This window comes from Festucalex cinctus, chromosome 19 (genome assembly GCF_051991245.1).
Source record: "Festucalex cinctus isolate MCC-2025b chromosome 19, RoL_Fcin_1.0, whole genome shotgun sequence".
NCBI lineage: Eukaryota > Metazoa > Chordata > Actinopteri > Syngnathiformes > Syngnathidae > Festucalex > Festucalex cinctus.
Genome location: NC_135429.1, coordinates 12523997 through 12544796, shown reverse-complemented (window position 1 = coordinate 12544796; position 20800 = coordinate 12523997). Strand labels below are relative to the sequence as shown.

General features: G+C 40.8%; 1 protein-coding gene across 4 annotated transcripts in view; it reads right to left on the bottom strand.

Moving 5' to 3' along the window:
- Positions 1–190: 190 nt before the first annotated feature.
- Positions 191–20800, bottom strand: part of trps1 (trichorhinophalangeal syndrome I) — an 84919-nt gene continuing 64309 nt past the window's right edge. For all 4 annotated transcript variants that reach the window (XM_077507147.1, XM_077507150.1, XM_077507149.1 and 1 more), the window contains exons 10-11: positions 7821–7943; positions 191–5841 (exon numbers count right to left, since the gene is read on the bottom strand). In XM_077507147.1, coding sequence (XP_077363273.1) covers positions 4438–5841; positions 7821–7943 — 1527 coding nt within the window. In that variant the 3' untranslated portion in view covers positions 191–4437. The remainder of the gene's footprint in view (positions 5842–7820; positions 7944–20800) is intronic.

Genomic DNA, 20800 nt, shown 5'->3' with positions numbered 1-20800 from the left:
GATCATCATACATTTGTATCACAAACCGGGAAGTAATCTGGGAATTGTAGACTACCATTCTGTGTAACTTAGTTTAGCATATAGCATGGCAACATATTTGGAGCATTAAAAGTTGGCTTGTTACATTATTAGGAATTTAAACACGCTAAAAGCTGACAAAATCAGATGACAAGAAAATAGAGACAAGACATTCAGTATATTTGTTACTTTTATTAATTATTATCAATATTTTTTCAAGTTTAGCTGCGTAACAAACTTATCCTTGGCCGTAAACTCCTCCCCCCAATGTCATTAAAATACAATTTTCGCAAACCTAACAAATAGCATACAGAAAGATAACAGAATAAAATAAGACATGACAGAAAACTAAAACAAAATAGTCCCATTTTAAATTCTACTACAACAAAAGTTGATTAAATGTACATTTACCAATGCATGGTTCGGACCAAACTGGCTTCTTTTATTTTTTTAGCTCCCTTCTTGAACATGATCGTACCATCGGCTGCATGCTAAGCTACATTTCTCTTGTCCCTTCGCGATATTCGCGACTTTTTATATGAACGCAGGAAGAAGCTACAACACTCAAAGGCCTTGATGTAAACTTTGATGTGAAATGCCACTCGTGAATTTTATCGATGTGGACTAAGAAGAAAACAAAATTCAAACATAATTAGAAAATGTCCCCGCTGTTTCCGAAAAGAAGCCCTCCAGTCTTTCCCCGTCACTTCATTTCTTTGCTACATTTCCAAAATGTAAACATGACCATTTTGACCACCCACAAAAAAAAACCCTACACATTCACTTCCCATGGTTGAAATTATCCTGTTATTAAAAATAAAAGACTTTTTTTTTGTATCATTTTTGCATGATAGGATTTTCGCAATTTTATTTTTTGCATTAAAGGTGAACTTTGGAATCAAGCTATATATATATATATATATATATATATATATATATATATATATATATATATTTTAGACCTTGTGTCTTAAATAGCATAGCGTGACCTTGATTTGGTCTTACCTGCTTTATTTACAATTTAGTAGGAGTTCGTACAACAAGCAAATCAGCTGTTTTAGCATTTATTCATTATCCTTGATGTCCATCTTAAGGTCCATACAGAATGATAATTATCTTACGAGTCAATTATTAATGCTAATGTCACAAAAAAAATGGAAGGAAGAGATTTGGCGCTTTTCCCATTTTTCATCAGTGAATGGTGGCAAAAGGAGGATTTTTTTTCCATTTTGAATGACTTTTTTGGTCCTATGTGAGCTTCACGTTGCCTAGTGGGGGCACTAAAGGACTTTATTATGGATTTTTAGTTAAGATGAATTATTTTGGTGTCAACTGTTTGACTTGAAATCTGAAAAAGGCTTCAATGCAGATTTATAAACTGTTAAATTTGCTTTGAAAGGTAAAAAGATGCCAACAAGTAAGTCATGTTATTCATTTATTTGAAAATTCTAAGTTAAAAAATGCGAATTAATGTACAAAATTTGGACTTTTATTAGGATAAATGTCCAATATGACCTCCCACGCTGACGTGATTTAGTACGATTTCCTACTAAATTGTGTTGACATCCAGCTAAATATGCGTAAGCACCACATATGGCTTTTAGCTGAGCGAACAAAATGGTTTTGCTGAACGGATGTCGACTGCTTACGTGTGACTGATGAAAACAAGGGCGCCATCTTGGCCACACCTCCAACATGGTCGACAAGTGGATTTTTGTTTTTGGCTCCAGGAGATCAGAAAGTCGACCATGCGGACTTCTGGAAAATTCAGAACTCCCGATGTCAACTCCAGTAGATCCTTTGGATTCTGAAATAGGGATGCAGCCAAAGACATTAAGGCGCTTTGCTGCAATGTCGATTTATGACAAAATTAATGGAGGGTTGGCATTTTTTTTTGTTGATGCACCTTTTTGAGACAAGAGACGGATTTACATTGAATGTTCAAGTGACACAATTCTGACTTCTTTTTTTTTTTTTCATTTGCAACATGAGGCATGATATTTTCAATTGGGACAATCAGGACTTTTCCACATGTGAATCAAGATGTTCATTAAATAAAAAAAATATGGAGTAATGGGGGCTAAGTGTGTTTATACTATTCATGTATGATGGTTTACCTCCATGTTATGTAAACAGTCCATATCGCATCGCTTGAAAAAGTCATTCAATCAGAATTGTGCACTTGGACGTGTGGCGCAAATCCAGCCAGGGAGGAGCTTGTTGAATAGAAAAAAAGTGAGCAGGCACTAGCTGGGATTTCATTCAACGGATAGAAAAATATTCTAAGGCTTCTTTTTCCTTCATTTTTAGTCCTATAGTGTTTTTTTTTGTTTTGTTTTTACGCTAAGGCAGCAAGGCGGGTGACGTTTTCTCCCCCCTACCTGGTTATGTACAACTTTGAATGTAAACAGTTGAGAAGTAGAAAAATATTCTGCTGATAAATAACCGAGACAAAACTAATAAATGAAAAAAATTCAGCAGAAGGGATGGGAGGGTGTTTCCTGTGAAGTGATTGCACAGTAAAATGTATCAGTAAGACTACTGAGGAGGTGACCTGTAGCACACTGACTATTGATTCGAACCCAAACACTTCAAGTTGACCTAATAAAAACAAAAAAATCAGGATGAGAACATTGACTAGATAGAGGGTCCTTGGTTTACGATGGTCCCGATATAAGACGTAAGGTAGCAGATGGTGTGCAATGAGCGAGTTTGCACGGCGGCATACGAATGTCGTACTTACCGTCTTTCCGTTTTATATTTAAGTCAAGTGTTTTTCATACAAATATAGACTGCGCTAGTAGAGGCTAATGATAGATTAAAGCAGGTTCCGGGTACAAAAAAATGGTGAAAATTCCTTAAAGATAAGTTGTCATTTGATGAGAAAACCAATTTGACATAGCATTAAAAATTGTGGCTTTTTTTTTTTTTTTTTGAAAATTTTGTACATAAAGATGCAACTTTAAGTGAATAAATTAAAAATTGTGTAAAAAAATAAAAAATAAAAATAAAAATAACTACAATAGAATGAGTAAAAAGTTGCAATGTTTCTGGAATAATTGCAGTTGTAATTTTATAAGAAAATACCTAATTTTACGTTAACACTAAATATGCAACATCTCAATTTTGTCAGAATATTTAAGGACAGTCAATTTTACTGGAAAAAACAAAAGCAAAATAATAATAAAATAAAATTTATGTGCATAAAATCAAAAATTTGATGTGGAAAACGCCACATTTTCCACAAATAGTAATTTATAATAAATTTGGGGTACAAGTCATAATTTTACAAGGCATCATTTTATATGCTCTTAGTTGTAATATTTCAAAAAAGTATTTTTTTCCCTTTTTTTAATCGTTTCACTTCTGCACAAATAAATATGCCAGGTGACCTGAATAAATGTAACATTTCTAACCGCACGAAAAATGAGTGAAGTCGTAACACTGCGAGAGAGAAAAAAAATTCCGTTACTTCGCCGCCATAGGAACGGCACTCGTCGTAAATCGAGGACCCCCCGTACGTGAGAACATCGTGACGTCAGCTACATAATGTACAAGTTACAAAATAACGGTCAAACAATCCCAAGAATCGAAATAAAAAGCAGGCGGGCTGGTGTGCAACACGCGTGACCCCTGAGGACTGAAATAGCAAACCTTCATTTTGTTTACATCCATGATCGGGGACGGACGCGCCCTTGACCCTCACACACGCAAACACACTCTCATACACACATTTTGTACCATTTCCATAACGATGTAAAAGAAACAACAACAACAACAAAAAAACACTAATTTTGTAGTACCAAGTCCTGAAAACAAGCATTTGCCTTTACAAAATAACATAATAAAAGTGTATGAAATTGCATGTTTTTTTGTAACAGAACCATATAATTATTATTATTAATATTACTATTATTATTATTATTGTTGAATACAAATGTTAAGCAGGTTAATAGATTGTTTTGTTCTATTATCAGGCAGGCAAAGGCAGCCAGGCACGTAGCTAGTATCATGGCACGGAGGGAAGTACAAAATAAAGTCACTTGGTTCCGTCCACACGGGACATGGAGAACACTTCCGTTCCGGATTGGCACCGGTTTGGAGCAGTTTCGACTGGTTTCAGACAGCTGCGTCCGCACTCAAAACAAACAGTCTTGGGTTTTGGAGTTTTTCGAAGCCCAACAGCAGAGAGACACGCTTGATCCACTTTGATACCGCTTGACTCATTCCCACCAAGACCAAATCCGATTTGGTTTTTGCGCAGGTCGTACCGATTTAATGGCGGTGAAGTCGCTCTGGTGCCATCAAAACTGTTAGTCACGTCATCATTTCTCCACGAGTTTTCTCCCATCCCAGCAGCACTTCGCAGGGTGATTTCTATTCCAGCATTGGGATGTGTTTTTTCATTCTCGAGGGACATCAATGACACGTTGTGTCCCCTTTGTCCGGCTCTTCGCCACCGTCGGCTGCCATCTTGCTACCTTCCTCACTTCCGTCGGTGACGTCCTCACAGGAAATGTCTTTTTTTGTGCCATCACCGCCATCTTTTTCCTCCGCGGTCAACTCTGCCGTCGAATCCTGATTCTTCGGCGTCATATCCGGATGCTCCAGTTCCACATCTCCATGTCCAGGCTCCAAAACGAGATGCTTCGGCGTCTCGGCGGCGTCGTTCTGATCCTTCGCCGGCGTCTTTTTGTCCGTGTGGCGGTGTAAGCCTCGCTGTATGTGCGTGGTGAAGTCATAGCGGTCGGCGCAAACGTGCAGGCAGAAGCCGCACTGGAAGGGTCCCTGGTCGCCGTGGCAACTCATGTGCAGCGCGTACATGACCTCGTCCAGGAAGTAGATACCGCAGTGCAGGCAGCGGTTGCTGGGCTCGTCTTGCGTGGCGACGTCGGCAGTGGCGCGGGCGGACGAGTTCCCGTCGTCCGCCTCCCGCCGGGCGCCGCTTTCCTCCGCCTTTTGGCTTTCCGACGGGGGCGACTCCCGCTTCTTCTTTTCCGCGCAATCCGTGGCGTCCCGTTGCCGTATGGCGAGGTCCAATGGCGCGTCGCTCTCCATGGATGACGACGAGGTTTGCGGGTGGAGGGGTGGAGGCGGGTATTGGGCCGGGGCGGGCGGCGGCGGGAGCGGCGAGTACGGCGAGGCGCAGTAAGGCACCGCGTAGCTTTGCGGGTGGTGCTGCTGCACCGGAGCCACCATGGCGCCCAGGTAGTGCGCGTTGTTGGCCAGACCCGCCGCGCCGCCCAGGTTGCCCATGCCTGAGGCGGCGGCCATCTTGTACTTGGTCCAGAAGCGCAGCCAATCGGACTCGGGCGTCAAGTCCGGCGAGAGCGCGAGGGAGAGCGGCACGGGGAACAGCGGGTACTGGTACTTCTCGATGGGCGAGCCCGGCGGAGAGTAACTGTTCGGCTTGGACGGCCGCATGTACTTCTCGATGGGACTTCCTCGTTCCGAGCTGCCTCCGGAGCCGACTTTCCCCGCTTCAACTTTGGCCAGCACGTCCGCCACCTCGGAGGAGGCGGGGTGCGACGGGAGCAACAGCGGCGGCATGCGCCGGTGGATCTCCAAGGTCTGGTTGGCCAGGAAGGCCTGCGTGGAGCGCGGCGAGCGCGAGCGCGGCGACGGCTGCTGCTGGCTTTTCGCCGACGCGCAGCTCCTGTCCGACTCGTCGCCGTTGACGCGCTCATCGGCGGCGGCGCCGCGCTGCTGCTTGGGGGCGGGGTTTTCCGGCGGCAGCGTGTCCGGGTTGAGGCGTTTGCGGGTGCGCCGACGGATGATTTGCTCGCCGTTGTTCTGCTTGATGATGTTTAGAGGTCGGGGTGTCTGCAACACAAAATAAAGTGTCAGAATGTGACTTGCATTTTCTTGTAGGAGAATGAGTTGAACCTTCCATTTCAATTACTGTCTGGTTCCTACCCTGACCACAAGGGGGAGTGCTTGTATATGATAACTTACGTTGTCATGTTAGTAAAGAGATTGAAAATAATAATTGTGAGAAATTATTTACAAGACCATTGTCTTCACATAAATTATGTTTTACGATTAACATAAAAATAACATTATTAAAGCTAACTTATTTTTAACTCACCTATCAAATTTACCTATTAACAATTCATAATCTTCAATGAACCACATGTAATTTTCATAAAAGTGCATGTAGCGGTAAAAGGAAGCTAGTCAGTGTTGAGTGAACAAAACCAGAAGAAGGAGAAAGTGATTCACGGAGTCAACACAACGCTTTTCCATTTCAAAAGTGAGCAAACGGAGGCGACAAAAGGTCGCCGGAGTGAAGACAAACGGTGACACGCTCCCTCTCGCGCCGGCGACTCCATATTCATAACTCTCCCTGTGCACTCTCACCACGCCAGTGTTTTTACTAGCTGCGATCCTCGCTAATAATGTGTGTCGAGCAAATAAAACTTTTATCGTGCCATGTAAAATATGGCCGTCGTGGCGACCGGGAGGGACTGAACGGGACGCGAGTGGCGCGTTCTGAAACTGGTGCGTCTGCAGGGGGTATTTAAAAGACTTTTCTAGATCTTCCAAACACCCAAACTAACTAGAATGCATCACGTATTGTTTTCAGTTACTGATGACAATATTCTAAGACATTTTTCATATCCTGCACTACAAAATTGAAATGTCATAATTTTAGTTATTTATTAGCTTTGTTCAAGAGTAAAATTAGTTGCAGTGGTTGAACCAATTTGGATAGTCTGACCCACAGTTTGAGCTACATTCAGTAATTGTCAAGTAGTCGGCTCGTTTATTAAATCAACAATGCGATTTATTACACTGGAAGCACCTTGCGGTTGAACAAGGCCAGCTTCAAAAGTCAATATGCAAACATGTACTGATGCGTGAAATGACTCCAAACTCCACAAGAGTGGAGGTGAGGTGATCCACGCTTGAAAGCCGTTTGATTCCGGAACCCGAGTGTCGTTATCTCATCTGTAATTCATGCCGTCTAATTAAGTTTGGGATTTCCATCGTCTTTCCCCAGGCTGGAGACGGCTGGTCGGCTCGGATCACGCCATGACGGTTCGCGCTCCCAGGGAAGCTGACTGAGGTCTGCGACTCCCCAGCAGCCAAATCAAATATACTTTTGCACAATATTATGTTTCCACAGCAGGAGTCGCAGTGCAACAGATCTTAAGAGAGCACAATTTGTTGCGTTTATTTGCTATGCTAAGGGTGAACAGATGCGCAGTCTTCTGGCGCCTTGGACGACTAAAGCCTGCTTCCACCACGGCGTACAGTATAGTTCTCTGGGTACAGTACACAGCTGATTCCTATTGGGCTGAACAATTAAAACCAAATCAACATTGCAACGTAGTACATTTCAATTTTCGAATTGCAAAGGCTTGCTTTAATTAAGTCACTTGGTAAGCTGTATTTATATTATATTTTATATACATACATTATGTACATATATGTACGTAGAATATATATTTATATATATTCATGTGCTTTTTTTTTAGCGTAAATCTAACCTAAAAAAAAAAAAAAAGTATAATTCTGATATTTTTTATTGTAATAATTTATTTCTTTTTTGTTAATAAGGTAAGAGGACCTTGAAAAAAAATAATTTCATAATAAATCATAATCACAATAATGATGAGGCAAAAAAATTAATAAATAAAATCCCAATTTGATCATTTTTCAAACTCATTCAGCCCTAGTTTCCCCCACATGTGTTTAATTGAGGTTAGGATTATGAGGTGGTCCTTGGACCCCAAGTTTGAAAAGCCTTCTTTACTGAAGGGGAAAAATATATACAGTTGGCGAGGATGAGGGCTTACCGAGTGCAGTTTCTGATAGAGGCCGCAGGCGTTGCAGACATAGCCGCCGTTGGCGTTCTTCCTCCATAGCGACGTTTTGGTGGTCAGACAGTTGGCGCAAAAGACCCCGCTGCCTCTCCGCCGCTGGAGGACGATGAAAACAAAAAAAGATTGACGTTAGCGGGGGAATGTCAACACAAATGGATGAAGAAAAATAAAGACGCAGGGGAGTTTAAGAAGTGTTTTGCAGGTAAGTCATTAACGGTATTAGTATACAAGCGTGGAAAATAGGCGGGAGAGGTGAGGAGGCTAATTGGCGTGGCAACGTGCTCCATCACAGTAATGAGCCAATCACAGCATTTCTCCATCCCATTAGGTCTGTGGTCCCCAGGTCCCCACCTGTACGATGCCGCTACCTCATCCTTTCTCCTCCACGATGCCAACAAATTCACTTGCTTTTATTTTCTTTTATGCCAGTCCATCAATCTTCACTACCAATTTCCATTTCATATTGACTTTTTTTTTTTTTTTTTTTAATGCATCAACCATAGAAAATACAGTGGTATTTATATACAAAAAAAAAAATAAAAAAATGAACTGACGTCTCCTGACTTGTAAAAACTCACATGTTGGGCCACTTGTCAATCAAGGCAACAATACACCATGTTTAGGATTGTTGTCCATCTATAAGAACTACAGCTCCATTATGTTCTCACTTGTATAAACCCCCCAAAATTTTATCTTTGTGCCTGCCATCTTTGGCATTCTCCTTCTGTCGACGCTCTGCCGGGCCCTTCTCCTTTCAAAACCGCCATCTTGTCGCTTTATGTACCTGACAGTGGAGAGCTTAGCATACTTTTGGGGAGCGGGGGGGTTCGAAGCAGCTGGTGCAAAAACATTTTCACAAAAGCGCCTTCACTTCACTCGGGGCCATTTTGGACTCTCCGAGCTGTTGCAGATGGAGCCACGAGCACATCTTCCAACAGGCATCTGTTTTCGTGGGGGGGCGGGGGCAGCTACAAAGCAGACGAGTCCAATGGGCACAGCACTGCTACATTTTCAGGTTGTGTTCCCACCGGAAATGTGTTATTTGTGAAGAGGCAGGGATGTGAATGGAGTTTAAAAACAAAACAAAAAAAAAACAAAAAAAACAGCAAATCTGGTTGTAATTAATCACAGTTGGGTTTCCACACATTTTGGTCAACAAATACTGTAGATTTATAATCTTTCAAAAATCTACTTACATGCACAGCAAATTATGGAAAATGTAGGTAGCAAAGTGGACTAGTGGTTAGCATGTCGGGGTATTAATTAGTAGTAACATCTGCTGGTTTTGTAAAAATGCCATTTTTATAAAAAGATAACTGATTGATTGTGAATTTCCCTCATGTTCTATACAGGTAATTTAATGGAATGACCATCTGTGGTGCGGATAACTTTGTTCATAATCACTGTCAGAAGCCTTTGAGAGTGGCGGCCATGCTGGCCCATATATTCATGATATAAGTTTCACTGATTATTTCATATCCATTTAATTTAAGAATTTTTGAAGATACTACTTCTGTGCAGTTAGTTGTTTTGTATGTAAACAAAAAAAAAAGAAAAAAAAAGCAAGAATGTGTTGATTTCATGGCCCGATTTGTAAGATACGTGATGGCCCGAGACAGTGCCATACTGGCCCAGGGCCACAATTAATTGTCGGACCCTTACCATGGAAGAGGTTTAAGGATTTTAGGCTACCGCATTGGGTAACAAAGTTGACAAAAATCGGCGCTAAAGCCTGCATTTCACTGAGTGGCGAATTTTTGCAAAGGTAGCAAATAATTTTTCAGCAGGGTTCACTTAAGAGTCGTAACATTCGCTAAACCTTCGGCTAAATGTCCTTGCAACAAGAAAAAAAACCCCATTGAAACTGTTTGTGAACATTGCGACCCTGAACAAACCCTGTCGCACACAGACAAATCAACATTTGCTAGATACGCAAATGTTCACCCCATAGTGGGATACAGGCATTAATTTTCAAAAATGCTAAAAATTTAACGTGTGCAGAACATCACATCATAGCATCATATTGTGGTATGACCTTTAACCTCGAGCGACCTCTTGACCAAAACGACTTGTTTACAGAGACTTGGAATTGAGTGTACCATGAAAAACCTTAAGCAATGAACCACATGCTGCTTCACCGAGTCAAAAGACTATCTGATCACATGTAGCAGCCAGCTCTGGTTCATTTCCATGACACGGCAAATCCAGCTGCTTGCTGAAGACGATGAATTGTCCAGTCCACAACTGTTTTTTTAATGTTACTACTGTTTAGCAACAATGTTTTAAAGGCGGGACATGAATGTTTTTGCCAAGCAGAGATTTCAAGTACTTTCCTTCACTCTACTTTAAGACTACACCGACAAAATATCAGACAGTTCAAATATTTGCAAGCTAGGATATTTATTTACTCTGGAAAGCCTCCGTCCACCCTTCGCCGAGTCAATGTGGGGATGATTAAACATCCTGTTCCAAACATGTTGTATGGAATAAACAGCACATGGCTAATATTGGGATTCTTTATGGTACATGTGCTGCTTTCTGACACGGGACCACGCACGGATCCAAATCCTCTTGCTGGCAACGAACACTACGCGTGTGTGTGTGCGCACACCATACGCTCACCACATGTAGCGAGACGGAGCCAGGTGATTGATTGATGTCCACTTCCTCTTCGAGAGTGCATGTGTATGCGTGTGTAGTCCTCCGCAAGCCCAACAATGTGTCTGTCATCAGAATTTAGCTTCTCCGAGCGAGCCAAATTACTCGCATATGGCCACGCAGCTGCCCCTCCTCCTTATGGGACGATGGACGCACAGACTTCAACATGAGTGGAATCAAAATGTATCCATAAAGATAACAGCCAGGTTTTGTGGTACACAAACATAGAAACACAAGAGAACAGACACACATACGCACTAATCATATCGCACTCATACATCAATTTCTCAGCTGCTTATGACACGCTTCAATTTGTACCTAACACACACAAACCCTCAAAAGGAGGAAATTGCATCCTGCTATTAAAAAAGGATTTTAGCCTGCTACCTAATAATCTGTCTATGAAATAGCAATTTGGATAAAAAAACAAACAAACTCATATATAATACATTAAGGACATGGCAAGGAGACTCAAAGGGGCACAGGAGTGCAATCAACTTTGTGTCAAAGAGCAAATAAAAAAATATTTATTGTATTGGTTACTAAGTGATATTTATGTCAATGCTGAGAACCTTCTGGCAACAACGCATGACATGAATAACACCTGTCGACATGTTGGAAGTTCAAAAGCTGACTCATCACATGAACACAATCAAAGTGGATTTGTGGAGGAATTATGGGATTGGAAAAGTTTTAGGAATATTCATTTTGACAGTGTGACTTTTGTTTTTATTTTTGATGTCACTGTTACAACGTAGCATAAAAAAATACACATATTTCACCTTCAATATTGCTGTTCGTTATCACAAAACCTGTTGAAAGAAAAATGAGTATGATTTTTAGCTATATAGTTTGAGCAAAATATGTTTTTTACGTATTCACATTGTTGATGTTTTAATTTATGTTAACGAGCTGAATTAAAAGAAAATTTGAGTAACAAAGGGGGTAAGATTTCCATGAAAAACAAATCGTATTTAATATATATATTTTTTAATTTTGTGTATTTTTTTAAATCAAATCTTTAACATCACAGAGACAGTTTCAGTTATGTTATGTATTTATGTTTGTTTATGAGTTCCTTTTTGAGGTATTCGCATGGTGTTAGATGACCATACATTCAGATTAGAAAGCAATTTTTTACTTACAATTTGTATTATTGCAGTCCTCTGCCATCAAGGGAGACCATCATATCTTGAATATTGTATTTTTACAGCAAAATCCAATTTAGTCTTTGACTTACAAATACAACTCCAGACGACCGTTCTGTAAGAGGCACATTGAGAGAAATACATGGACGTTTCTCGGCATAAAATAAGGTAATAATCCAGTATTTTCTGTAACAGAGAAGAGATCAGGGCGCCCAGCAGTCTCCGATAGATTTTAAAAAGAGGCTTTTCTTGCAGAATGAAATTACATTTGATTCACTTAAAGAGAAAGTCAAGTATTCTCTGGAGCATATATCGCACACGCAACGACTTGCTTTAAATCAGTGATTATTTAATCAGCCCAGAAGACTACTTCGCTGGAAGAATTAACTAATTTCCGTACTGACAAGTCAAATATCCTTACGCTGGATCAGTATATTCATTGCACGCACGCGTGGAACGCACACGTGGAAAAGAAATGTGTACATGGCGCTTGTTAGACAATAAGACACAAAGTTATCGCAGTGCAGCGAACTGCATCTGGGAGCCATCTAACACGTGAGTGAGTCTTGTAAATCATGCTACCAACCATCAACTAACTGCTTGCGTGTCCGGCATATGCTTCTTCTCATGCTACTGTGCAAACCAAAAGGAACCATCAAGTTGGTGTTGAGTGGATGTAAAGGTGATCTGACTATTTCCACTGACAGCTTTGGCAGGAGCACTTTGGAGGACCGACAGACGCTGCACAAACTCACCTTCAATAATACAATAGTAGGCCATTTTAAAGACTGGGAAAAATAAGGAGATAAGGGAGCACAACAAATGCTATATTACTGTACATATTTATATGCTATATGGCAGGAGCTGCTATTGATAGCGCAAATAGACTGAAACAGCTCAGGTCCCGCGCTCTGCAAAATTGACATGAATCAACGGCAGCGGGGCGATAAATTCTCCCCAACGGTTATCAGCTCACATAACATTATTAGTGAGAAAGAAGAATGGAACTTGTCGCTCCACCAGCATGTAGCAGTTACCTTGTGAAATCAATAACGCGGTTGACATCACTGCAGTAATAAACCAAGACAAATATTTGTCTTGGTTTATTAGAAAGAATTTACATTCAAGTCCCTGTAAAGTGAAACCATAGATTTGCTTATTGATACATGATATACGGTTGAAGATAATTGCTGAAAATGTATGAAAAAACTGAAAACAATGTAATAGTGAATTGTGGAGTGAAAATGACTTGATTTTCCTCAATTTGGAATCATTGAAGCCTATGGAGATGTCCCAAAATGCAACTGCTACCTTGTTGGGGGGGAACTCGTGAAAACTGCCCATTGCGCAATCCTAACAGATTTATGGAGATATATATATATATATATATATATATATATATATATATTAGGGGTGTCACGATTCGCCAACTCCACGATTCGATTTAAATTTCGATTTTGGGGTCACGATTCGATTTTTTTTTCGATTTTTTTTTTTTTTTTTTTTTTTTCCGCTCCCCCACTTTATAACACAGAGGCATATGCTTCTGTAGGCTAAGGCTAGTCTATGATCATTGGTTCTATTCATTGTACAGTAAATCTTATTTCAAAAGATCGGCTACATATAGGTGATGCAATTTCCATATTATTTTTGTGCAAATTTATGTAATATATGATAATTGACATTAGGCAGGAATGATCAAATTCAAAGAATTTATTTACAATATAAAGTTAACCGTCTTGTTCTTACTGAAGTGTAAAATAAAAAATAAAAAAACAAAAACAAAAAGTCACAGTGGGTGCCTGCCATCTATTGACTGTTTTTGGTTACAACAGTGTGCTGTGCGTTCCTCTTAAAATAATGTGCAATGTGCAACAACAACAAAAAATATATTGTATCCAAAGTCATGGAACAAATACAGCCTGAACAAACTATATCCCAACATTTACAGTTGCTGGGCATACTGTAGCGTGGTTCAAGTACACTAATTAAATGTTTGAATCCAGCGTTTTCCAAGGCTGCAGGTCTGCTGCTATAAATAGACCTATGGATCTGGCGTTTCGCGCGAGCTGAAGTGTGTGGAAGTTTCACTGTAAATGAGGATGAAATAGTTGGTTGGACCGTTGTTTTCCCACTTCTAGTTGAATTTGATAAATCTAAATCTTTGTGATGCCTGCGTAAATGTCCCGTCATGTTTGTCGTGTTTCCCGTTGTTATAGGCTGGCGGCTCGGGCCCGCCGCCGGCTCCGCTCCCCTAGTATGTATGTGTGTGTTTGTGTCGGCTGGTGCCCGTATAATAGTACTTCAGTTTGAATGCGCCAGCGCGACACTCTGATTGGAGGACTGTGCCAGCGCGACACTCCGATTGGACGACTGTGCCAGCGCGACACTCCGATTGGACGACTGTGCCAGCGCGACGCTATTGTGTATCCGTGTATTATACCCCTATTGGTTAGTTGTTTCTCCTCCGTTCTGTCAGTTCTGTCAAATGCGGTTATTATTTGTTCACCTTCCACTTTCACTCCCTTGTCAAACCCCTGCCTGAAATTTCAATTAAAACTACTCCGATGTTAAAGTCGACCCGTGTTTATCTACTCTATATTTTCTGTTATTGTGTTACTTCCCTTCCCCTTGACGAGCCGGGCGTAACACCGTGGCCGAGTACAGTACGCGCACATAGCATATCTTGCAACTGTGGTCTTTTTATCGACAACGTGAACGTTGTCGACATAACTCACCGGGAACGCAAAATGTTTCCAAACTGGTGACGAGAGAAGCGGGAGCGGCTTGAAGCACCATTGCTGTGTCTGTCCGCGCTTGCCATCATGACTGCAGGAAAAGTCAGCTAACAAGTGCCGTTAGCTAGTAGCTGAATGGCTGCGTCTCATTTGCTTTCCTGGGAGGTGGCGGTGGCGGCGGTGGCGGCGGGCGCGGGGGGGGGGGGGCATCGAATCGTGTGTCCTCTCTTCTATTTCGATGCTCGAAATCGTGACGTAATTTCGATCGATTTCGATAAAAAATCGAAATCGTGACACCCTTAATATATATATATATATATATATATATATATATATATATATATATATATATATATATATATATATATATATATATATATATATATATATATATCCGATGGGATTAGAACTGTGCCTGAATTCTGCATTAATGTCAGCATAATGCATTCTGCAGCATTAATGCAAGTGTCATAAAAAGGCATATGTGCCGATGTTGAGAGGCCTTACAGATGACCGTGAGCTGCACAGAAGATTGTATGACATCAGAAGTTGTTTTCTAGCAAAGTGATGTGACACTGTTATGGAACCTACACAATTGAACGACCATTAAAAAAAATAATAATCAAAGTGGATGCAATGGAGATGTATCAGGGTTTACACCACTAGCCTGAGAATAAAATGTCTAAAGTTTGCTGTCAGCGAGCATTACGCGGCGGTTAGCACAGCAACAAACTTGTAAACAAGCAAGTGGAGCTTGAAAGAGCTTTTTATATATAGAACACGGCCGGTGTTTGTCCCTGTGCACCTTGCGCTCCATTACACATAAGCAAGCTTATAGTAACAGACCACACCAGCAGGCTTTGGACAGGCAGCGCCAACGCTATCACAGCAGCACATTCAGCTATCCCCCCCCCTACATCCCCCTTTCCTTCTCTCTTTGGAGCTTAAGAGTAAATCTCATTGCTGGACAATAAAGGCTGTGTGGCGATATACGTAAGCGGGCTTTCAAAAGCGAGGCCCAGGCCGGTTGACGACTAGGCCACCACCGGGCGAGCTCCATATTAGAGCGGAGGAAGTGTTTAATGATGTTTCAAAAGACCATGTCAGCAAACGCCACTTGACTTTTTTTTCTTTTTTTCGGTTGGACGGTGGCCAATGGGAGCAGCTTAAACCTGAGCACTAACGCGATAACCTCAGGGGGAATCTGCATGTGACATTTAACGAAGGTTTTGCTCAAGTGATTTTGTTTTACATCTAAGGACATAAATACCAGCAGACGGATTTCCGAACAGATGTCATAATGCTTAAAAAGAACAAAAGGGTTGAGGAAAATGCTACATAAAAGGAAAACTTATGTATCAGAATCCAACGTGGGTTAACAATGGAATTCTGTTCCTATGGAGGCCATATAACCTAAATTTGTACTTAAATGGGAATATACCCTTAGGTTATCACTATGCTAACTCAGTGGTAGACATTTATGTTTAAATGAAATAATACTTGTAGGCCATAACATTATTCGACTCACAAAAAGATGCTGGCCTTTTGGGCAAAATTTCAGGATGAACCTAAAATGCACCTTCACTGGTGAACATAGCTTGACGTTCCCTAAACTTCTGAATTCTTGTCCAAGTGCTCAATGTGTCAGTACTTTCTGCTCAAATTAGCCAACTTGAAATAATAAAGCACATTCTTGATCAGAAAACGTAGTTACAGTGGTTGAATTATTAAATCTCTGTGGTTAAGAACATATTACTCACTGTCTAAAATGCTATCATCCCACCCCCCAGAACAAAATGGTGTCTGGAGAACAGTGACCCACTTCAAACTGTCCAGATTGGTGAGAAATGTAGTTCACATATTTCATCCTGGAAGGAAGGCCCCTTTAGGTGGACATGAACACGCTTTACTTATCCAGGACATTGCAACCTTAACCCCTTCTCACATTACAAGTGCCCAAAGGAAAATGAGCAAGAGGGGAAGAAGATGAGCAGAGTGGAAGTTATTCCATGTCCACCCTTAATACCTGAGGCCTGATCCACTGGCATTAAGCAACTAATTAACTGTCTGAGTCTCTATTTGTTCTTGTTTATCTGAGAATAGAAGATCAAGTCGATTCCCACACTGCAGACCCCCACGTGACTGTTCAATGCCAATACTACATGCCTGGAGATTGTGACCAAAACATTAGATGTGTGCAAGGAGTCGTTTTATTTGGGATTTGGTACAATTGAACCAATTTATTTCAATAGGAATGTGAATGAATGTAGAAGTTAGAGCAAAAATAAAAGGCAAGGCAGACTGGTACCGGCACTTTCATTCAAAAATGCGCTCATCTCTTGTTGGTTCCATTTTAACTGTTTTTTTTGTGTGTGTTTTTTCCGATGCAACAAGTGAGCTAGGTAATGTCTAAAAACAAAACAATTACTGAAGAGACGTAAATGCAAATTATTTGTAGTTATGCCAGAGCATTCATCACAAGACTGACCTTGTGGAGTTGATTAGAATTTTGGGTTTAATGGCAAGTCATTAAAGTTCATTGCCATGCTCAGTCTCGAAGAAATGACTAAAGCAAAATTGGTTCCCACTTCAATGTCATACAACTTCATTTTTTTTAATATTAGGAAATAGGACATTATTCTTGAAAATATACTACTTTTTCTCTAAAAAAAATATATATATATAACAGACATTTTATCATGTGTGATGTTTTTTAAACAATATATATTTAGTGGACCTCACAGACCATCAGGGGTCCCCAGTTTGAGAACCAATGCTCGAGAGGGTGCGGATTTCATAAGCGATACCTTGTCCTGTTGCTACATTACTGTGAGGGAAAAAAAATGGCTGTGATGTCAGAAATGAAGTTGTCAAAGAACACCACAAACTGACCTGACAGGCAAACTAACAGTGCTGTGAACACCGGCATGTATTAAGCTCATCCCAGCCTGACGCTAACATCTGCGACGCTAATTGTTTGACAACGCGGCACGTTAAACAAGGTGCGCACACACCGCCAGTCGTATGTCTTCATTTCCAAACGTCCTTGGACAAGCAAAGACTTGCCTAATTGCGGTGCAAACGAGGGACGGGAAGAAAATGGGAAGGAGGGTGTGGGCTGTTAAATAAAAATGATTGCGAAGACGAGAAGCCACAGACAACATGGGAAGCAAGCAAGGGATGCGACCAAAAGCATGTAATGGATGGCACTTTACAGTATTAAACCTCAAAATGACCTCGCGCACTATCCGCCTCACCAAATGACTTTATCTCTCCAATTAGCGCTACGACCAAGACAGAGGAGGTGTGAAGCGGACCGAGGGGGAAGAGGCTGGACGGTGTGGACGACAGAAAAGAAGACGAGCACAGTTACAACACAACGCTGACATTTATGACCAGCTGAAAAATCCACAAATTAGCTCCTCCTGGAGTTTAATTAGACACTTTCTACGATTTTGCACAGAATTATTTTCTTTTATGAAAATATTTAATTACTAACTGGGATTTCGATTTTTTTTTTTTCCCTCGAGTGCTTCTTTAATGTATGATTTATTTTCAAGAAATGAACATAGGAAAGTTTGCATTTTTATCAAGACATTTTATTTCAAATTTAACTGGGACTTCAGAATCTGCTACAAACTTCTGTAACTGCTCAGGAATTGCATAAAGTGATTGAACCAGAAACTCTTTTGGGATGGAAAACACAACTTTTCATTTTCATCCTTCAAGTTCTTCCCAAGTTTTTGGTTTAGTACAGTCGACTTGTTTAACAAAGCCCAAGGAAAAAAAGGTCACGGGTGTTAACTTGGGACCCCTGGCTGGCTACACATCCATCTCACGGGAAGTGGGTGTTCAACCATTCATGAACGAAAATAGTATAATGTGTTCGGGCCCCCATCTTGCATGAAAATGAAATCTTCAACATTCTCCCAAGAACCGATAACTGGCAAGATTTTATCTTGCAGCACAGTAAGGTACCTTTGGCCATTCCTGGTATTGCGAAGGATGAATGGACCCTCAATTGTGTCCAAAATTTAAATTCTAATACAAAAACAGACACAAGAAAATGAGGAAAAAAGAATTTCGTAAGATTTTAGACAAAAATGTATGTTGTTGACGGGTAACGCGCAGATACTTGGTGGATTGAAGGTTAGCACGTCTGCCTCAAAGATTGGAGTTTGTTCATAAAATTTGTTACATTTAGGGCCAAGACATATTGGTGATGTTTATTTGATTGCAGGATTGGACATTTTTCTTTTTAAAAGTTTGTATTAGTCCATACTAAACTGCCATTAAAAATGATAGAACTGGTTCATTATAACTCAATAATCAGTGATTTGATCATTAAAAGTTCAGTCCATTGAGTGACATAGTAACATTAATAATTCCCTACCTACCTTGGTCCCACGGTAAAGTCTGTATTTTATCAGTGTGAGTCCTCGACTGTGTGAGGGCGGTTGTGATAGTGCCACAGGTCACAGTAGCGGGAAATGAGCAAAAGTGAGTGGGCAAGGAGGCCAAGGTGAATAACAAGCAGAAGATGGCGCACAGAATGTGCATCGTGAGCATACACGGCGACTCCGGACTAAACTACGACGCCTAAAACATTTTCGTATTGCCATTCCTCATTTGTGTTTTTAAATGCCTAACAATTCAGAATATGCAACCATCTGATAGGTTTTTAATTTAAAAAGCGGGGTGAGCGTCGGAGACAAGCAACACCACGGGGCTGCGCGGCCCAATGAGTAGTTCACCAATATCAACGCGCTCCATCAAATTGAAGCCAAAAGGACAAATGATAAGGCTAGCTAGCTCATTAGGGCCAACTCATCAAAGTCCTGACAAAACAAATGGAAACTAGTCTGAGCTGCATAATGAGAATTTTTTTTCCATCTTTGTTACAAAAAAATCAGCGGTTACAATTCGACTTTTGACTATATCAGGGGTGGTCAAGTTCGGTCCTCGAGAGCCGCTATCCAGCCTGTTGTCCATGTTTCTCTCCACGAACACACCTGATTCAAGATCAGGATCGTGATCAGGCTTCTGCAAAGTTTGCTGGTGAGATCACTAGATTCAGCTGCGCTGAAGGAGGGAGGCATGGAAAACAGGTTTTATAGCGGCTCTCCAGGACCGGACTTGGCCACCACAGGACTACATGGCATTTTTCACAATTGTGTGTTGTTAACCAACTTAAAAACACGTTTGATGCAAATGAACAGGAGTTAAGGAGTAGATGTTAAAATGATTGTGATAATTTGCTAATGATTACATGACAATTGAGATAGATATATATATATATATATATATATATATATATATATATATTAGGGGTGTCACGATTCGCCAACTCCACGATTCGATTTAAATTTCGATTTTGGGGTCACGATTCGATTTTTTTTTCGATTTTTTTTTTTTTTTTTTTTTTCTCCGCTCCCCCACTTTATAACACAGAGGCATATGCTTCTGTAGGCTAAGGCTAGTCTATGATCATTGGTTCTATTCATTGTACAGTAAATCTTATTTCAAAAGATCGGCTACATATAGGTGATGCAATTTCCATATTATTTTTGTGTAAATTTATGTAATATATGATAATTGACATTAGGCAGGAATGATCAAATTCAAAGAATTTATTTACAATATAAAGTTAACCGTCTTGTTCTTACTGAAGTGTAAAATAAAAAATAAAAAAACAAAAACAAAAAGTCACAGTGGGTGCCTGCCATCTATTGACTGTTTTTGGTTACAACAGTGTGCTGTGCGTTCCTCTTAAAATAATGTGCAATGTGCAACAACAACAAAAAATATATTGTATCCAAAGTCATGGAACAAATACAGCCTGAACAAACTATATCCCAACATTTACAGTTGCTGGGCATACTGTAGCGTGGTTCAAGTACACTAATTAAATGTTTGAATCCAGCGTTTTCCAAGGCTGCAGGTCTGCTGCTATAAATAGACCTATGGATCTGGCGTTTCGCGCGAGCTGAAGTGTGTGGAAGTTTCACTGTAAATGAGGATGAAATAGTTGGTTGGACCGTTGTTTTCCCACTTCTAGTTGAATTTGATAAATCTAAATCTTTGTGATGCCTGCGTAAATGTCCCGTCATGTTTGTCGTGTTTCCCGTTGTTACGGCTGGCGGCTCGGGCCATTCAGTTTGAATGCGCCAGCGCGACACTCTGATTGGAGGACTGTGCCAGCGCGACACTCCGATTGGACGACTGTGCCAGCGCGACACTCCGATTGGACGACTGTGCCAGCGCGACACTCCGATTGGACGACTGTGCCAGCGCGACGCTATTGTGTATCCGTGTATTATACCCCTATTAGTTATTGTTTCTCCTCCGTTCTGTCAGTTCTGTCAAATGCGGTTATTATTTGTTCACCTTCCACTTTCACTCCCTTGTC